We start from the raw sequence: 18,313 nt of genomic DNA, 5'->3' as shown, positions 1-18,313 counted from the left end.
TGTACTGTGGTTGGAAAATGCCCCTGGCTTACCCCACACAGGCACTGATGCTAGGAAGCACCTTTGCAGCAGCAGCTTCCCTGGAAAACAACAGGCACTGACTTTGCCCAAGGATGCTCCAGACCTGCCTCTTCCCGTCCCTGCTCCCCTCCAGGCCCGCTTCTTCCCACCCCAGCCACATCCCAGAAAGTGCTAAGCGCCACCAAACAGCTGTTTGGTGGTGGGGGAAGCACTGGGAGGGAGGCAGAGAAGAGGAACTTGTATGATGTTCTCTTATAAAGTCGCTGCTCTTCCAGCCAAACAATGTTATAAGAGAGCATTGCACAACTTTAAATGAGCATGTTCCCTAATTGAGCAGCAATGTAACTTTGAAGCAACATTAAGCAGGAGGACATTAAGTGAGATGTTTCTGTATAGTCCTGTGAGGAAAATCCTCAGGAGTTTAAATTTCTTCTTGGAAAACATCCTCTGCCCCACAACTTTTGCACTTGCTCAGCAAGGAATTAAGAAAAACAAAAAGCAATAGTGATTCTTCTGGGGAGTGCAAAACAGTAATGTTTTGTGCTCCCCAAGCTGGCTCTGCAGAAGGTGTAAAAAGCATGCTCTCTGGTACCACATATATTGACATCAGTTAATGATGCTGGTGCTTGAGCAAACATTTCTTGGCCTCAGAAATCACTTTTGAAGATGAAGTTGTTTTCCATGAAAACACTGGGAGTCAGCTGATCTTTGGCATCTGGGAAAGAATAATTTACATTTATATAGCGCTGGTCATCCTGAAAGTGGAACACTCCCTTTGCAAGCACGATAAACTGTATACTCTGCATGTGTGGATTTGTGGCATAATGGCTGAAATAATATTTTACACTCTGTTTAGTACACCTTGAATTCAAGGATCTCCCAACACTTTACAAATAATAATAAAGTCTCACAACTGCCTGTGTGGTGGGTAAATATCATTCTCACTTTACAGACTGAGAAGCTGAGGCATGGACAAGTTCATGACTTGCCCACAAATACATAACTGTTACTCTGTAGTATAGCCAATAATAGAACCTAGAACACCTGACTCCCAGCCCCGTGATCTAAACGCTACATAATGCTTCTCTGAACTGAACCTGCTGCAGGATTTAGACAGGCAGAATGTAATTACTCAGAATGGAATCTGGCCAAGACACCACAAACAACAATCCTTTGCCTGTGAGATTGCCACAGTCTTTAATGACTGCACATGATTAGGACCACAGGTGATCAATCAGTCTTACGGCTCATTAGACAAACAGCACCTCCTTAAATTCAGCAACCCATTGCACCATGCAATGGCATTTGGCTCAGCATTGACTCAAAGAGAAAAAAGCCATGGAGTCATGAACTGTAATTTCTGCAGCACTCTGGGTTTTCCCTGGAGATCCCCCATCTGGACATTGACCAGCTGATCCTGTAAGGTTAGATGAGATCAGAGCCCAGCTAGAATACCAAAAGGTGGTGACTGCTAAACTCAGGAGGAGAAAAGCTGTTTCCCAGAAAATTAGGAACATCTGGAATCAAGATGTAAAAACAAAACTGTGCCATCCTTGAGGATGTATTCCTAGTCTGGAGTGATGAGCCATAGATGGCTGTTCGCCAAAGAATCCCCTCCCCAAGGCCACATAATACAAAGCAGAAACTGCAGTGCAGGCTTACACCATGAGATGCACTGTTACAATCATTGTGGAGAGTAGGGGTTGCAAAGAAGACTTGTCCATTGGTCTCTGCCTGGTTTACAGCCTTCCTTTTTCGCTTGCCGACTGGCAAATAAATAATCCTCTGGCATAGTTAGTCAGATTATAATTGGCTGGTTATTTCATCAGTCAGCAGTTCATCCTGTCACAGAGCCAGGGAAGGTGTAGACACCTGCCGGATTCCAGAAAATTGGAATTCGGGGTCTGGTTCAAAGCCCTTTAAAGTCTATGGAAAGACTTTAACTGACTGCAGTGGGAGCTATATCAGGCCCTTTATTGCTAGAGAGAAATGAAACGGACATGTTTCTCCTTTCAGCACATCCGTTATTCAAAAGTACTACAGTAACAGCTCCAAGCGCTGCAGCCTGTAATAACTAAACTGAAGCATTAGGGGCTATTACTCCAGAATGCGGCAATCATTTTTTGTGCCAGGCATTAAGTATGTTCAAGTTCTTGGTAGTACCAGAGAGCATGTGAGCGATGTAAGTGAATAATACAGCATATTTATCCTTACCGCTGCCAGGAAAAGTAAGGACGATAGCGTTCAGGTAAGGGACCTAGATAACATAGCAGGGAATGTCCATTTGATAACCTGACAGCAGGGAGTTAAGCCTCCAGAGGAGGTGCTGAGGAGATTCAAATATAAGGGTTCTGGTCCTACACCTGACTCAACTTGCCCCCACTACTCCCATCTCCTTGGCCCATCCCCATAATTCCTCTCTGCCTGTAGCAACATCAGGAGCTGTCACCTGAATCGCTTGCCAGCTAGGGCTCCAAGTGGACAACCTCACAAGACTCTCCAGCTAGGTCCTCGACCCTGGGCTGACTTCAATGGGAGTTACTCCTATCCTGTGTGTTGCAAAGGCATGGCGTCCCTCGTGTTCCAAACCACCACTGCATCTGAGTAGGGAGACAACAGTCATCCTTAGCACTGGCAGAGTACTTTGTATCTTTAGCTGCAGTCTTTGATCCCCCATCCCTATGGGGGAGGATTTAAAAATCCTTATATTTTATACAGATTGGGAGGCCAAATGGCTGGTCCAAGATCACTTAGGGCCTCATCTAAAGCTGTCTGCCTGCCATGGACTTCACTGGGTTTTGGATTCAGTCCCGGGTTCAAGGAGCACTCATGTATTCTTAGCTCCCAGGTCCATGCGCATACCCCTAAGCCAGGCTACCTGTCAGGTGAAACAAATGCAGACTGGAGACCACCGCCACCTCTTTGTTAGTTAATCATTTCCTCTCTCTCCCTTGCCTTCTTCTGCTTCAGCTCATAAGAAGCCACCTGGTGTCACCATGGACCAACCTGCCCTCTGCTGGCTTGAACAGTTTTAGGGGGTGAAATTGAAGGAAGGTGCTTCATAGATGACAATCCCAGTTATTAAGAGACTTGGGAAAAAGAGGCAGCTCTGATCATTGAGTGATGGATAGCTCCTTGTAGCCAAAGGGATGTTGAGGATAAAATTATATTGGAGGCAGGGAGAAGACTGTGGGGGTCAGGTGTGACAAGGTAGGGATATGGTAGGGAGCAGGGTCAGAGGAGAGAGAGAAGAAAATAGAGGCAAAACCAGAAAAACTGAAGGAGGAAGGACTCATTAGCCTTGTACTGCAAAGTTTCAGCATGGAGTAATGGCACAAGGCTATCCTTTGTTTTAGTCCCCAACTGAGTTCTTGCCATCTGTCTCTTTGCTGCTTTTCCCCTGTGGCCCTAACTGGCTACATAGTGGCTACAAAATCCTCTAGACCAGCAGCACCAGAACTCTTGTGCATCTCTGTGTGGGGACTGGAGGGTAGCATGATGAATGAAGAGGGTCATGTGATTTGATCTATATAGAAAGCAAATGTTTGGCTCCCTCATCCCTCTTATGCCTCCCATGCAGCCACATTTCCAAAAGTGGATACTGGTTTGGGGTGACTCAGGCTCTGGGTGTCCAACTTAATGTCCACTTGGGCCTGACTTTCAGAAGTTTACAGCACCTGCAGCTTCCATGCATTGAAATCAGAGCTATGGAGGCCCAGCTTGTCTGAAAATCAAGCCCCAAACTTTCAAGCCAGGCACCCAAAATCAGTGGCTATTTTTGAAAATGTTGGCCTTATTTCACAGACAAGCTCAGCTGCCTCTTCAGCGTCTGACGCAGGAGCATGCAACCGAAAACAAAATGCATGTTCCAGGCCTATTTGAGTTGCATCCTCCACAATAGCTCCCATCAACAGAGCATCTGCCTCCTCCTATCAAAATGTCCAGCAATCCCACTCATGCCTGCCGGCTCACAGGCCTGTTGCATTTTGGTTGAGTTCCTGAGCTAGTGTTTTGTTTGTAAATGAGCATGGGGGAGATGGCAGCATTATGGAAGTAACTGTTATTTCTCCATCTAGGTCGCCTCCAGCCATCAATGTATACGGTGAGGAGATAATGATCCAGTATATTAAGTGTGGGTTATTATTATTATTATTTATTTATTGGCAGCTCTGAAAGACCTTAATTAGGGGAGAAATCTTGGCTCCATTGATGTCAATGGGAAAACTCCCATTGATGTCAATGGGGCTAGGATTTCCCTCTATAAACCCTATTGTACTAAACATTATACCAACAATGACCGTAAAGTTTGTTCCTGCTCCAGAGAGATCAAAATCTAATACTGACTCTTCACGAGGTGAAGCAAACATAAGATTCGTTTTAATTTTTAATGTTTAAATGGAAACCACCCAGTTTCCTTGCAAATAATATTAATAGGTATCCTAAAGCATTGTGCTTCCTCTCTGTAGAGAGCTGCTGCCCAGGTATTCCTGAGCACCCACAGCCCTCCTTTAAGTAGCAAAAAATGTTTGAATGCCTGGAAATTACAAAGGGAAAAGAATTCTTCCCAAAAAGCCACAGCAAGGGAAGGAGTCTTTTGCAAAAGCAGAGCCCTCTCTCAGCATTTCAGTGTTGTTTATGATCACTGGAGATCTCATGTACTAAATAGATAACAAAGAAAGATAATCTAACCCACCCATTAGGGAAACTAAGATTAAATGATCTCTTTGAGGACTACTTTCTCAAGGAGCCTCGTTAGCGCAGTAGGTAGCGCGTCAGTCTCATAATCTGAAGGTCGTGAGTTCGATCCTCACACGGGGCAGGCTCAGTTTTTTTTTAATCCCCAGGGCTGTTATATTTGTTATGTAGCTAGTAGGAGCAAGGCTGCGCCTCCTTATCTGCAGGCAGCGGCAGAGGAGAGGCGATGTCAAAAGTTTTTGTGCTGCCGGGAGGAAAGACACGAGACCAGCAATGCAGCGGCCCTAACTCCCTGCTTTCCAAGCAGCAAACAGGCCTGCAGAGACTGTTGCAAAAGGCGGGTATGAAAACCAGTGCAGGGGGATCCCCCTTCTCCGCACCCCTGAGCACCCTAATTACACCGACGCAGGTGTATAGCGTAAATCAGGGGAGGAGGCAGACAGCTCCCAGCCCCGCAAAGCTGGTGCACAGGGCCAGCTGCTGGCTTGCAGGGTGAGCTGCTAAAATGGGGAGATGAAATCAGCCAGTATGCAGAGCAGTCTCTGGCCCCAGTGTGGCTGCCCCCCTGGGGCAACACAGAAGTCCCCCTGAGTTCTGCTGCCGGGGGCAGTGCAGAGTCAGCAGGCGTGTTTAGCTCCCTGCCCTGGAGGAGGCAGGGGGAAGCTCCACAGGCATAGCCCCCCAGCTGTCCTCGCTGAGGGCCATGCCCTGCACTTCCTTGGCGCTGCAGGGCTCATTGCTCAGTGCCTGGGCTTCTCTCTGTGATCGGATGTGGCAAGGAACCTTCCAAACAGAAGCCCGTGGGCTTCCCTGAGACCCCCAGTGAGGGGCCCAGATCCATGACCCCGGGGGGAGGGGCGGGTCTGCGTAACCCCTGGGCCGGGCTGTTACAGACCCCGGGGGGAGGGGCGGGTCTGCGTAACCCCTGGGCCGGCTGTTATAGACCCCGGGGGGAGGGGCGGGTCTGCGTAACCCCTGGGCCGGGCTGTTACAGACCCCGGGGGGAGGGGCGGGTCTGCGTAACCCCTGGGCCGGGCTGTTACAGACCCCGGGGGGAGGGGCGGGTCTGCGTAACCTCTGGGCCTGGCTGTTACAGACCCCGGGGGGAGGGGCGGGTCTGCGTAACCCCTGGGCCGGGCTGTTATAGACCCCGGGGGGAGGGGCGGGTCTGCGTAACCCCTGGGCCGGGCTGTTATAGACCCCGGGGGGAGGGGCGGGTCTGCGTAACCCCTGGGCCGGGCTGTTATAGACCCCGGGGGGAGGGGCGGGTCTGCGTAACCCCTGGGGCGGCTGTTACAGACCCCGGGGGGAGGGGCGGGTCTGCGTAACCCCTGGGCCGGGCTGTTACAGACCCCGGGGGGAGGGGCGGGTCTGCGTAACCCCTGGGCCGGGCTGTTATAGACCCCGGGGGGAGGGGCGGGTCTGCGTAACCCCTGGGTCGGGCTGCTACAGACCCCGGGGGGAGGGGCGGGTCTGCGTTACCCCTGGGCCTGGCTGTTACAGACCCCGGGGGGAGGGCGGGTCTGCGTAACCCCTGGGCCGGGCTGTTAGAGACCCCGGGGGGAGGGGCGGGTCTGCGTAACCCCTGGGCCGGGCTGTTATAGACCCCGGGGGGAGGGGCGGGTCTGCGTAACCCCTGGGCCGGGCTGTTATAGACCCTGGGGGGAGGGGTGGGTCTGCGTAACCCCTGGGGCGGCTGTTATAGACCCCGGGGGGAGGGGCCGGGTCTGCGCAACCCCTGGGCCGGGCTGTTATAGTCCCCGGGGGGAGGGGCCGGCTCTGCGTAACCCCTGGGGCGGGCTGTTATAGACCCCGGGGGGAGGGGCCGGCTCTGCGTAACCCCTGGGCCGGGCTGTTATAGACCCGGGGGGAGGGGCGGGTCTGCGTAACCCCTGGGCCGGGCTGTTATAGACCCCGGGGGGAGGGGCGGGTCTGCGTAACCCCTGGGGAGGCTGTTACAGACCCCGGGGGGAGGGGCGGGTCTGCGTAACCCCTGGGCCGGGCTGTTATAGACCCCGGGGGGAGGGGCGGGTCTGCGTAACCCCTGGGCCGGGCTTTTATAGACCCCGCGGGGAGGGGCGGGTCTGCGTAACCCCTGGGGAGGCTGTTACAGACCCCGGGGGGAGGGCCGGGTCTGCGTAACCCCTGGGCCGGGCTTTTATAGACCCCGCGGGGAGGGGCGGGTCTGCGTAACCCCTGGGGAGGCTGTTACAGACCCCGGGGGGAGGGGCGGGTCTGCGTAACCCCTGGGCCGGGCTTTTATAGACCCCGCGGGGAGGGGCGGGTCTGCGTAACCCCTGGGGAGGCTGTTACAGACCCCGGGGGGAGGGCCGGGTCTGCGTAACCCCTGGGCCGGGCTGTTATAGACCCCGGGGGGAGGGGTGGGTCTGTGTAACCCCTGGGCCGGGCTTTTATAGACCCCGCGGGGAGGGGCGGGTCTGTGTAAGCCCTGGGTCGGGCTGTTATAGACCCCGGGGGGAGGGGCGGGTCTGTGTAACCCCTGGGGAGGCTGTTACAGACCCCGGGGGGAGGGGCGGGTCTGTGTAACCCCTGGGCCGGGCTGTTATAGACCCCGGGGGGAGGGGCGGGTCTGTATAACCCCTGGGCCGGGCTGTTATAGACCCCGGGGGGAGGGGCCGGGTCTGTGCAATGGGGACTCAGTTTGAACAAGACGGTAACAGACCCACAGGGGGCGTGGTGTGCCCCTCGCTGGGCGCAGTCGCTAGTTGTGGGCGGGGTCAATGTGACGGCAGGGTTGGAGACGGTTAGTCTGTGGGCCAAAAGTGACAGCGGGCGTGGTTACGTCTTAAGGGGCGTGTCTCCGCCTGTGGCGCGCCGGGGTCATTGCCCCAGCGCGGGCGATGATTGGCCAAGCCCGTCGGTGGGCGGGCCCTGCGCCTGCGGGCCGCCGCCGGCAGCCGCCCTCCGCCAGTCGCCGGCCGGCCATGGCGGTGTGCGCGCGGCTGTGCGGGGTGGGGCCGGCGCGGGGCTGCCGGCGGCGCGAGGCGCAGGGGGCGCAGCGGCAGGAAGGACCGGCCGACAGCGAGCCCGACACGGATGCCGAGGAGGAGCGGATCGAGGGAGCCCGGCTGGGACAAGAGGAGGCTCCGGGCCCCGCCGCGGCCGCCCAGGCCCCGCTCTCCCTGCTGGAGCTGCCCCCCGAGCTCCTGGTGCAGATCTTCGGCTTCCTGCCCGGCACTGACCTGCCCAGCCTGGCCCAGGTCTGCAGCACCTTCCGCCACATCCTCCGCACCGACACCATCTGGCGGCGGCGCTGCCGGGAAGGTACCGCTGGGACGGGGGCACTAGACGTGGGGATGTGGGATCTCTAGTGGGGCCAGGCCTGGGCACGGGGCCCTGGGGACGAGGGGTCCCCATGGGGGCACTAGACGTGGGGATGTGGGATCTCTAGTGGGGCCAGGCACGGGGCCCTGGGGACGAGGGGTCCCCATGGGGGCACTAGACGTGGGGATGTGGGATCTCTAGTGGGGCCAGGCACGGGGCCCTGGGGACGAGGGGTCCCCATGGGGGCACTAGACGTGGGGATGTGGGATCTCTAGTGGGGCCAGGCCCGGGGCCCTGGGGACGAGGGGTCCCCATGGGGGCACTAGACGTGGGGATGTGGGATCTCTAGTGGGGCCAGGCACGGGGCCCTGGGGACGAGGGGTCCCCATGGGGGCACTAGACGTGGGGATGTGGGATCTCCCAATGGGCCAGGCCCGGGCACGGGGCCCTGGGGACGAGGGGTCCCCATGGGGGCACTAGACGTGGGGATGTGGGATCTCTAGTGGGGCCAGGCCTGGGCACGGGGCCCTGGGGACGAGGGGTCCCCATGGGGGCACTAGACGTGGGGATGTGGGATCTCCCAATGGGCCAGGCCCGGGCACGGGGCCCTGGGGACGAGGGGTCCCCATGGGGGCACTAGACGTGGGGATGTGGGATCTCTAGTGGGGCCAGGCCCGGGCACGGGGCCCTGGGGACGAGGGGTCCCCATGGGGGCACTAGACGTGGGGATGTGGGATCTCTAGTGGGGCCAGGCCCGGGGCCCTGGGGACGAGGGGTCCCCATGGGGGCACTAGACGTGGGGATGTGGGATCTTTAGTGGGGCCAGGCCCGGGCACGGGGCCCTGGGGACGAGGGGTCCCCATGGGGGCACTAGACGTGGGGATGTGGGATCTCTAGTGGGGCCAGGCCCGGGCACGGGGCCCTGGGGACGAGGGGTCCCCATGGGGGCACTGGACGTGGAGATGTGGGATCTCCCGATGGGCCAGGCCCGGGCACGGGGCCCTGGGGATGAGGGGTCCCCATGGGGGCACTAGACGTGGGGATGTGGGATCTCTAGTGGGGCCAGGCCCGGGCACGGGGCCCTGGGGACGAGGGGTCCCCATGGGGGCACTAGACGTGGGATGTTGGATCTCCCGATGGGCCAGGCCCGGGCACGGGGCCCTGGGGACGAGGGGTCCCCGTGGGGGCACTAGACATGGAGATGTGGGATCTCTAGTGGGGCCAGGCCCGGGCACGGGGCCCTGGGGACGAGGGGTCCCCATGGGTACACTGCACAGGGCTGACTCTGCAGGTGTGAGGCTCTGGAAAGGCCCACTGAGACAGGAAGCATGGGGGAAGGTAGCCTCTGGGAGTGGACAGCTGAGAAGGGTAGTGGGCTGGGAGTAAAGTAGGGGCATCCTGGGATGAAGTGTGTGTGTGAGGGGTGTTGACACGAGCTGCTGGGATTGGGCTGGGTTGGTTGTCAGCCCTGTAGCAAGGGGAATGGTACCGGCTTCTGGTTGGTGCTGGTGAGTGGGTCACAGCCTGGTTGACAGTCCTCCCGTCTTCCTAGGGCATCTCTGTACCACTTCCCCTGTAGAGACATCCTGCTGCATATTTAGTGACATGTCCATCTTCAGAGCCGCAGTCCTCTCTTACCAAAATGTAATGCATGCTTTTTACTCCTTGCCCTTTGCTTTGCAGGCACCCTACTGCCTGTCCCTTGTCTGCTAACCCAGCTGCCCTGACACCCTCCAAGTTGCTTAACTTGCTTCTGCTTCTCCCAGCATGGTACTCATCACATCTCTTGCTGTGTGGTGCATTTGTGGCCAGCTATGATGTCATACATATAAACATTTTGGACCTACCAGCAAGCGCATCTAGTTGGAGTGTCTGAGCACACTAGGCAGCTGCACTCTGTGCCATCGAACAGAAAGGCAGTGCTCAAATGCATTAATGATAGGGGCTGGATGGTTCCTTATCTGCACTTGAGGGCAGCTTAGGGTGCTTATCAGAACTGATGAGAACCCTAGATCGCACAAAGCACTGAAGAGTGTTCCCAAGAAGTTGCAGGCTGTTTTCTCAGCCTAGCATGATCCTTCGTGTCCAAGGATATCATTCTGGGGAGGAGAAGGTAAATTTCACACACACATTGCTTCTAGGTCATAAAGGTTTGGTTTTTGTGGGTTGTGGCCTTGACAAAGGCATCTAGTCTGACCTCCTGCACAATGCAGGCCACAGAATCTCACCCACCCACTCCTGTATCAAACCTGTGTCTGAGCCATTGAAGTCCTCAAATCATGTTTTAAAGACTTCAGGGTGCAGAGAATTTTCCAGCAAGTGACCCATGCCCCATGCTGCAAAGGAAGGCAAAAAACCCTTGGGGCTTCTGCCAGTCTGCCCTGGAGGAAAATTCCTTCCCGACCCCAAATATGGCAATCAGCTAAACCCTGAGCATGTGGGCAAGACTCACCAGCCAGACACCCAGGAAATAATTCTCTGTAGTAACTCAGATCCCACCCTATCTAACTTCCCATCACAAGCCATTTGGGCATATTTACCGCTAGTCAAAGATGAATCAGTTGCCAAAATTAGGCTATCCGATTATACCATTCCCTCCATAAACTTATCAAGTTTAGTCTTGAAGCCAGATATACATTTTGCCCCCACTACTCCCCTTGGAAGGCTGTTCCAGAACTTCACTCCTCTGATGGTTAGAATCCTTTGTCCAATCTCAAGTCTAAACTTCTTGATGGCCAGTTTATATCCATTTGTTCATGTGTCCACATTGGTACTGAGCTTAAATAATTCCTCTCCCTTCCTGGTATTTATCTTTCTGATATATTTATAGAGAGCAATCATATTTCCCCTAAGTCTTCTTTTGGTTAGGCTAAACAAGCCAAGCTCTTTGAGTCTTCTTTCATAAGACGGGTTTTCCATTCCTCGGATGATCCTAGTAGCTCTTCTCTGAACCTGTTCCAGTTTGAATTCACCCTTATAATACAAAGAGACACTCAATAATATTAAAAGAAACCAAATTTAAAACTGATACAAGGAAGTATATCTCTTTAGACAACTCATAAATGACCTCTGAATCTCATTGTCACTATGTATCATTGAGACTAAGAACTTGGTCTCATTTTCCTTTGAATGCTACTGTGTATGACAAGAGCATCCACAGTTGCATTAGATAGGATTGAAAACATTTGTATATAACAACCACTCCCTTCAGGGCATAAACCAAACAGTATCTAGCAAGGTGTAGAAAGAAACTACTTCTGCTGACACATTACGTAACTCTACATTACATTTCCTTGTTTTCTCTTAAGCGTCTGATTCCGGCCACTGTCAGAGATAGGATGCTGAATTAGATCAACCCGATGTCTGATCCACTGGAGCACTTCCTATACCAAAACCGTAATCTTGAATTTTCAGACTGCACAAGTATAAAATCTCATTGATAACTTTGTGTTAGGGTAATTACTTCACCATCTCTTGGTCTCTTAGTAGTACCATTGCATATATTCAAATAATGCTCTCTTTGTATATGAGAATATACATTCAAATAAATACATGCTCTGGGTTTAATTGAATTCCTGATCATAGGAATAAATCAGCTGCTTGGAAATGTGTGGAGTTCCATGCAGTGTTGTAGCCATGTCAGACTCATGTTCATATATGTGTATATTTGGAGCTCTGTCCTCATACGTTGTCTCCATGTAGTAGTGAGTATAAGGTTGCATGACTTTCAAACCTCTATAAGGGAAGACAGAGTCCTGGGTAGGTGTGATTATATAAAAATAAGCATCAGTTTGGGCTGAGAGCTAGCATATGACAATTTAGGCAGAAAAGTATATTTTTTGTGAAATTATAAGGGCCTAGTAATAGCACAAAGGGGTGAATTTAATTCAGTAACATGCTCCTATTCCCAACAATAACATATTAACTCTGAGCGCATCACAGACCTGTACTTCCTGATGCCAGTTGTGCAAGTCTGCCTTCTTGGTTGCTTGTGTAGTTATCCACTTGTGCATGCACAAATGGCCAGTTAAACAAGGGACAGATGGTTGTGCAAGTGCTTTAGCAGAGAAAGGGTTGTTTAAAAAAACAGGAGTACTTGTGGCACCTTAGAGACTAACACATTTATTTGAGCATAAGCTTTCTGTATTTTATTGTATTTTCCATTACATCCATCCAATGAAGTAGGCAGTAGCCCACGAAAGCTTATGCTTAAATAAATTTGTTAGTCTCTAAGGTGCCACAAGTACTCTTGTTCTTTTTGAGGATACAGAGTAACACGGCTGCTACTCTGAAACCTTTCTCTGCTAAGAGTGCAGTGCTACATAATTGTCTTGTTTTACCCTTGATTTTTGTGCATACCTGCTTTTGTCATGAGATCACTGCTGTAGATCAAGGGTTATAAACGGCCCTAACTTTGTAGCCATAGATTATAATTAAAATTGTAAATCAGCCCATTCAACCAAATGAGTGTTGACACCTTGGTTTAGTGTGACTTGCTGGCAGACTCAATTTTATTGCATTCCCTGGAGCAGTATTTTCGGTAGGAGGGATCCCCCCTTCAGGCTACAAGCAGTTGCTTTTGGCTGTGGCTTTGAAACTGGAGAATGATGTGGGGAAACATTCACTAGTTACACAACGTTTGTAGCCAGATACTTTTCGGATTATGCCCTTTTATCATTGTGACTGTTTGGGATAAACTGTTTTTCTGACCTGCTTGTTTGGCAAGAGGAGTGTTGCAATCACTTTCCTGCACACTCTGGCTTTTGACTTGACTAGCCTTGATTAACCCATGACCATGTATGCTTGTAGTTTAAGTGGTCACCAGTTTTATACTGAAATAACACACCACATCAGGGCACCTGTCTAGGAAATTTCACTGATGGTTCGTAGTAACCAGATCTAGAATTCACAAATTTAAAATACCTTAATGTTTTGTTTTTGTTTAAATGGGGTTGGGGAGAAAATATAAGTTGTTAAATAGTCATCATGGGGCAGGCTTTGTGTTACATTTAACACCTGTAGATTAGTCTCTTGTAGATCTCAGAACACTTTACAATGGTGGGCATCTGTTCTACAGATGTGGACGCTGAGTCACATGGAAGGGAAGAGTGGGGGAGTGATCTAGAGCTGTGAATAGAAGCCAGGTCTCCCCATTCCCAGTGCAAATGTTGGGCTGCTAATGTTGTGCTTATGTAGGCATAGAATTAAAAGACTTAGTTGCCAGTAACAGTTAGCCTTAGCGTGGCATAAAAGTGGAGAATGAACTTTGGTGTCCTTGGTTCTTTAGGTTCACAAATATGTTTTTTTGTGTAAAGACATTACCTTACCTGCTCCAGTGTCTGTTCCCTTGCTGTCTACTAAAGATTTGCTTGAAAAGCGCTTTCAGAGTCTTCATGACTTTTCAGGAGGGTAGTGGCAATACCTGCTGCAATTCCAATTCTTTACTGTAGGAAAAAATTAGTTGTTCTAGGGAGGGTAGAGAACATAAGGTGCAGAAAGGAATATAATTGTGGGGGAGGAGAAGTGCAAACAGAAAATTGCAGAATAAAATATGCCATGATTATTAGAGAAGAGAAGGTAGAGTGAAACCAGGAAGGGAATAGAGCATTATATAAAAGCAAAAGATATAGTACACTGCACTTACAAATGTGCAAACTAGGAAGCTGACAATCTTAGGCCTAAGTGCAGGCCATAATAAACAGTGTACTGTTTAATACTTTAAATTCCACAGAGCATGGCAACGCTGGTATATTTATCACGTGTTAAGTAAATGTTCCGAGTCCTGCCTGTTAACCTAAGAGAACAACCTTCTTAGCTAGTAGAATGAGAATTTCATAACCAAGTTCTATCTTTCCTTTTGAAGTAGGATTATGAGCAGCCACTCACTGTGGTTGTGAATTTTCATCCATATTAACGAGTTAGAACATTTTCAATATTTAAATTCCTTGGTGAACTGGCACATTGAGAATTTCCCTTAAAAGAGCCTTAATTGCAGTGAAGCAGGATTTACTGGAAACCTCTCATTTGATTGTCAGGGAAAGCAAAACAATATATTTTTTTCCCTGTAGTTGAATTGCTGCATTACATAGCTCTTAACCTCCCCTATATCCTTCCCAGCATCAAGAATGAATAGTGCTGTCCGTGCACTGGTAAGCTTTCTTGCCTTTTGGATGTGGGAGTGGTAGGGGAGTTCAGTCTTCACCATCTGTAATTTTGTATCTTTCACCACCATGACAGCCCTTCAAGAAAAAACTGAAGTGTTCTCTCCATCCACAGTTAAGCAAAGCCAGTATGGGCTTTTGGTTGTAGTTTAGATCACTGAGTAGACGAGGATTATGACTTGTAGGAATTTCACCAGCTAAAATTACATTCTTGCTAGCAAACCAGACGAGATTATTGCAGGACTTGCATGGCTAATGTCAGATGGCAATGAAAATCGCACTAGAATTGTTTTTAGGAATTTGCTAATGTTTGAGAATATGCTGACTCTTTTGGGAAAGATCCAATAAACCCAAACTGTGAAACTTGTAAAATACACCAGACCTAGTGATAGTTCTGCTTTTAGGTAGTCTCTCTGTCTCCTACTAGTTGACAAGGCCACTCGTTGGATCTTTGTTCCATTGGATGATTTTTTCCAATTTACATCATGATTTCTTTGTATGACAATCTGTGTTTCCACGAATTCAGACTGGATTGGCACCTCTTAGATACTATAATGACGAGCATTTGAGAATTTTGGGGCATCAGGAGCAGGTGACCTGGAGGAAGAGGGAATGTTATCCCACAAATATCCTGACTAATAAAGAACAAAACAGAAAAATGACATTTGGGCAGAATTGTCTTGATGATTTGGGGAACCTATGTAGAACTTAGGCATTCTGATAGATTCTATGAAGTTATTACTGGAGCTCACGGAAAGGGTGAGTTTAAGCTACAGAGATGGTCTGAGGGATCAGCACTGGTTCTCAGGGCTGGACAGGGGGCCATGTGATTACGGTTGTTGGGGGGAGGGTGCCAAAGAGAAGATATGCACCTTAAGAGTGCACCTAGAGACCTTAAGACAGTGGCAGTACCTGGACTCTGTTCAGACTGTAGGGGCTTAAAACACCTGCAGGGTTCGGAGGTGGCATCCCCACGTAGCAGTCTGGTAAGTGGCCAAAAGAGGCGCTCAGCTGGACCTGTGACATCCTTTCGTGTTTTTTTTCCAATGCAGTCTCTGACTTCAGATTGCAGTATCCAGTTTAATCCAGCTGCATTGCTTGCTGCAGTAAGTGTGCAGCCTGACGTTAGCAGGCCCCTTGTTGGCTTTGTAGGCTGGTGAAGTTCTTTAGCATAAGAACCAGCTGTTCTCCAAACTGCAGGCTGTGACAACATTGCTTCTCGCCTATCCTGAAGACCTATAATTTCCTGAATCGCAGGTCAGCTGCAAAAGCCTATTGCTTTTAACATGTCCCTGATATTATTTTTATCAAACAAGACACAGGCTAGCATTGAAAGCGGTATAATGTCTGATAGGCTGGTGGGAGGGATGTTGGATCATTTGTGGGGTGGGTCCAAATTTCCAGCTTTGATTTCACAAATCTGCGGAATTGCTGCATACACTCGGTTGGCTCTAAGCCCAGCAGTAAATAGCTTGTTTTGTGCTAGGCTGGAAGAGTATTCATGGAGGCTTTGCTGTCTGCTCACTAGCTAATTGTACTCCCTCTCATCTCATATCCTAAACAACTAGGGCTTCATCCTGCTCTTGCTCATGTCTGTGCCAAGCTTCCCCTCACATCAATAGAAGTTTTTAGGGAGGGGAAGCTGTGTTTTCCCACTTGTTACCTTTCTGTCTTTATTCAACTCACTTCTCATAGCAAGAGACTGTTCACATTCATTCCTGCTGTATGTCAACCTTACAAAACACATGTGGTCTTGTGTGTGCTCCGTCAAGCTACATTGCATACCCGAGTAAAACATGTATGTACATAGAGCATATGTATAGTAAGAACATAATTGAGTTGAGCCAGGCAGATGTCTGCTTTCTCTCATTTGGCCTATAATTGAAATCAGAGTACAGAGCAAGTTATTAGGAATAGATACCGGTAACAGGCAGCAATAGTTAATCATAAATTCAAGGAAGCTTGATCGACACGGTTCCTTGTGTGAGGGTGGGTTTCAGATCAGATGGCTTCCCTGGGGTTCTTTAGGGACATGCTTGGTATCAGATATCTAGCAGGTGCAGGGAGCTATCAGGTGGTTTAATCTTCTGCTAAAGGAATCTGTGTCTGATTTTTAGCAGGTGCATTTGAGATTTTCAGAGTGTGGATTTTCCCTGCTGAGGACTATAAGGGTCTCTGCAACTGATTTGCTTTTGGCACTAAACTCTATTTTTGTTGCTGTTTGATATGTTTTTCCCTTTTCCCTTGGTGTTACAGGATTTCTTCCATTGAATTGTTTGTTAGTAGTTGTCTGCTATATTCTTAGGAATTCAGGTTTAATGCCTTCAGAACCTGCACTGAAGTCTCTCATTTCCGGCTTTGAAGTTACTCTTAAAATTTTGAAAAGACTTTTATGATCCCTGCATCACTAACAGAATGTATTGAAAACAAAACAGTCAAAGGCATCTGCAAAGAATGGGCCAATTTCAGTCTGATTTGTTTGCAAGTGTATTTGTACATGCAGACGTTACATTCTCTTAACAGTTTGGGGCTATGAACATACTTATTCTTTTAAAATAATCTTAGCTGTAGATCTTTCAGGACTCTGAAATGTGGCCATTTTCCGCAAGTCTTAATAAACACTTTTGCTTGTTGGACAAATTAGTGGGAGTAAATAACTCCTAGTTGCAATGATAGTTAGCTCTACTAACAAAGATTCTGAGTTTGGATGGGTCATTTTCCCCACTTCATGTCACCCCCTATTCTATATGCAAGTGTCTGTAATTTATCAGCAAGGAGTTGTCATAATATATTGCAAGCAGCCATCACGTGAAAAATGTACTAGGGAATCTGAGAATCTAGTCTGGAAAGAAATACCATCCAACTTTCCTCTAGTGCTTCTGGAGAACAGCAACAAGAATATTTGCTAACAAATACAGCAATTTGCAAGATTGTTCTTTAAATAAAATACATTAGATTGAATTTAAAGCTGCCTAAATTCTTGCTGCAGTTGTAGGTATCCTGGAGCTCTGTGGACAAGCAAAAACCTTTTCACACAATCACTCGTTTTATTACCTCTTAAGCCCTTTCTGTCTGTCACTACAGAGTATGGTGTCTGTGAGAACTTACGGAAACTGGAGATCACTGGAGTGTCCTGTCGAGATGTCTATGCCAAACGTAAGTGATGAAGTTAGTGCAGGTCTGTATGCTCCTGTTCTTGTTTAGTTCCATTTTTAAAAGTGAATTTGCACTGAATCTTTATCCTGGGCATTTGAAACACAGACTCTGTATTTCATGGCAGAGATTTCATCTCTAAAGCTATAACGAGTTTGACTACCATAGCATTCTAATGCCAGACAGATATCAAGAATCGCTGCTGCCTCTCAATACCCTTTGATTGGAAGAAACCACAGAGTCTGAGGGTTTCTGGAAATAGCTATTAGTTTGTGGCTAGCAACTGGTAACCGCTCACCCAAATCTGAGGACAGTTCTTAATCTGTCAGTAGGATTTAAAAAATACCTTCAACTGTTTGGCTCCCAATCACCAGCTAGGTCCGGTTCAGGGAGAAGTTTATTTAAAATAACTCTGCTCACATATACAGAATGTTTTTCTGACCCCAAAGGGTCAGCCACGTTACCAGGTCAGTATAGGTTTGGATCTTACCCAAAATACCACTCTGCCAGCCAGTCCTTTAGTGCCTAAAACTAAAGGTTTATTATAAAGAAAAAAGAGAGAGGTTAAATGGCGAAACAGTCACATACGTCCAAAGACTTCAAAGTCCATATATCAGGTTCCTACCAGTATTGGTGACTTTGCTGGCTTGCAAGTCCCTCTGGAACACATCCACAGCTTGGATGGGTCATTCAGTCCTTTGGTCGGAGCTTCAGTTTGTAGCAAAGTTCCTCCAGAGGTAAGAAACACAATTGAAGACATGGAGAAGATGCAGCTGCCCTTTATAGTTGTTTGCTATGTGGCCTGTGCTTTCTTTGTTTCGAACACAAGCTGCCCAGCACATGTCTTAAAACCCTTAGGGCTTGGCTACACTCACACTTTACAGCGCTGCAACTAGGGTGTGAAAAAACACCCCCCTGAGCGCTGCAAGATACAGCGCTGTAAAGTGTCAGTGTAATCAGGGCAGCAGCGCTGGGAGCGTGGCTCCCAGCGCTGCACG

The 18,313-nt window shown here is 49.6% G+C and overlaps 1 protein-coding gene and 1 non-coding gene across 7 annotated transcripts in view; both read left to right on the top strand.

Annotated features, from left to right (window-relative positions):
• The first annotated feature begins 4,767 nt into the window (after positions 1-4,767).
• Positions 4,768-4,840, top strand: TRNAM-CAU. The gene has a single exon. It is a non-coding gene; the product is annotated as a tRNA-Met (tRNA).
• Positions 4,836-18,313, top strand: part of FBXO31 (F-box protein 31) — a 46,201-nt gene continuing 32,723 nt past the window's right edge. For 2 of the 6 annotated variants that reach the window (XM_030581260.1, XM_030581259.1), the window contains exons 1-2: positions 4,836-5,057; positions 17,247-17,318. In XM_030581260.1, coding sequence (XP_030437120.1) covers positions 4,943-5,057; positions 17,247-17,318 — 187 coding nt within the window. In that variant the 5' untranslated portion in view covers positions 4,836-4,942. Of the gene's footprint in view, positions 5,058-7,661; positions 8,002-17,246; positions 17,319-18,313 lie in introns of those variants that run through there. The other 4 variants (XM_030581258.1, XM_030581257.1, XM_030581261.1 and 1 more) reach the window with 3 other exon arrangements.

The sequence above is a fragment of the Gopherus evgoodei genome, chromosome 12 (assembly GCF_007399415.2).
Source record: "Gopherus evgoodei ecotype Sinaloan lineage chromosome 12, rGopEvg1_v1.p, whole genome shotgun sequence".
Taxonomy (NCBI): Eukaryota; Metazoa; Chordata; order Testudines; family Testudinidae; genus Gopherus; species Gopherus evgoodei.
This window is presented reverse-complemented; position numbering and strand designations above follow the sequence as displayed.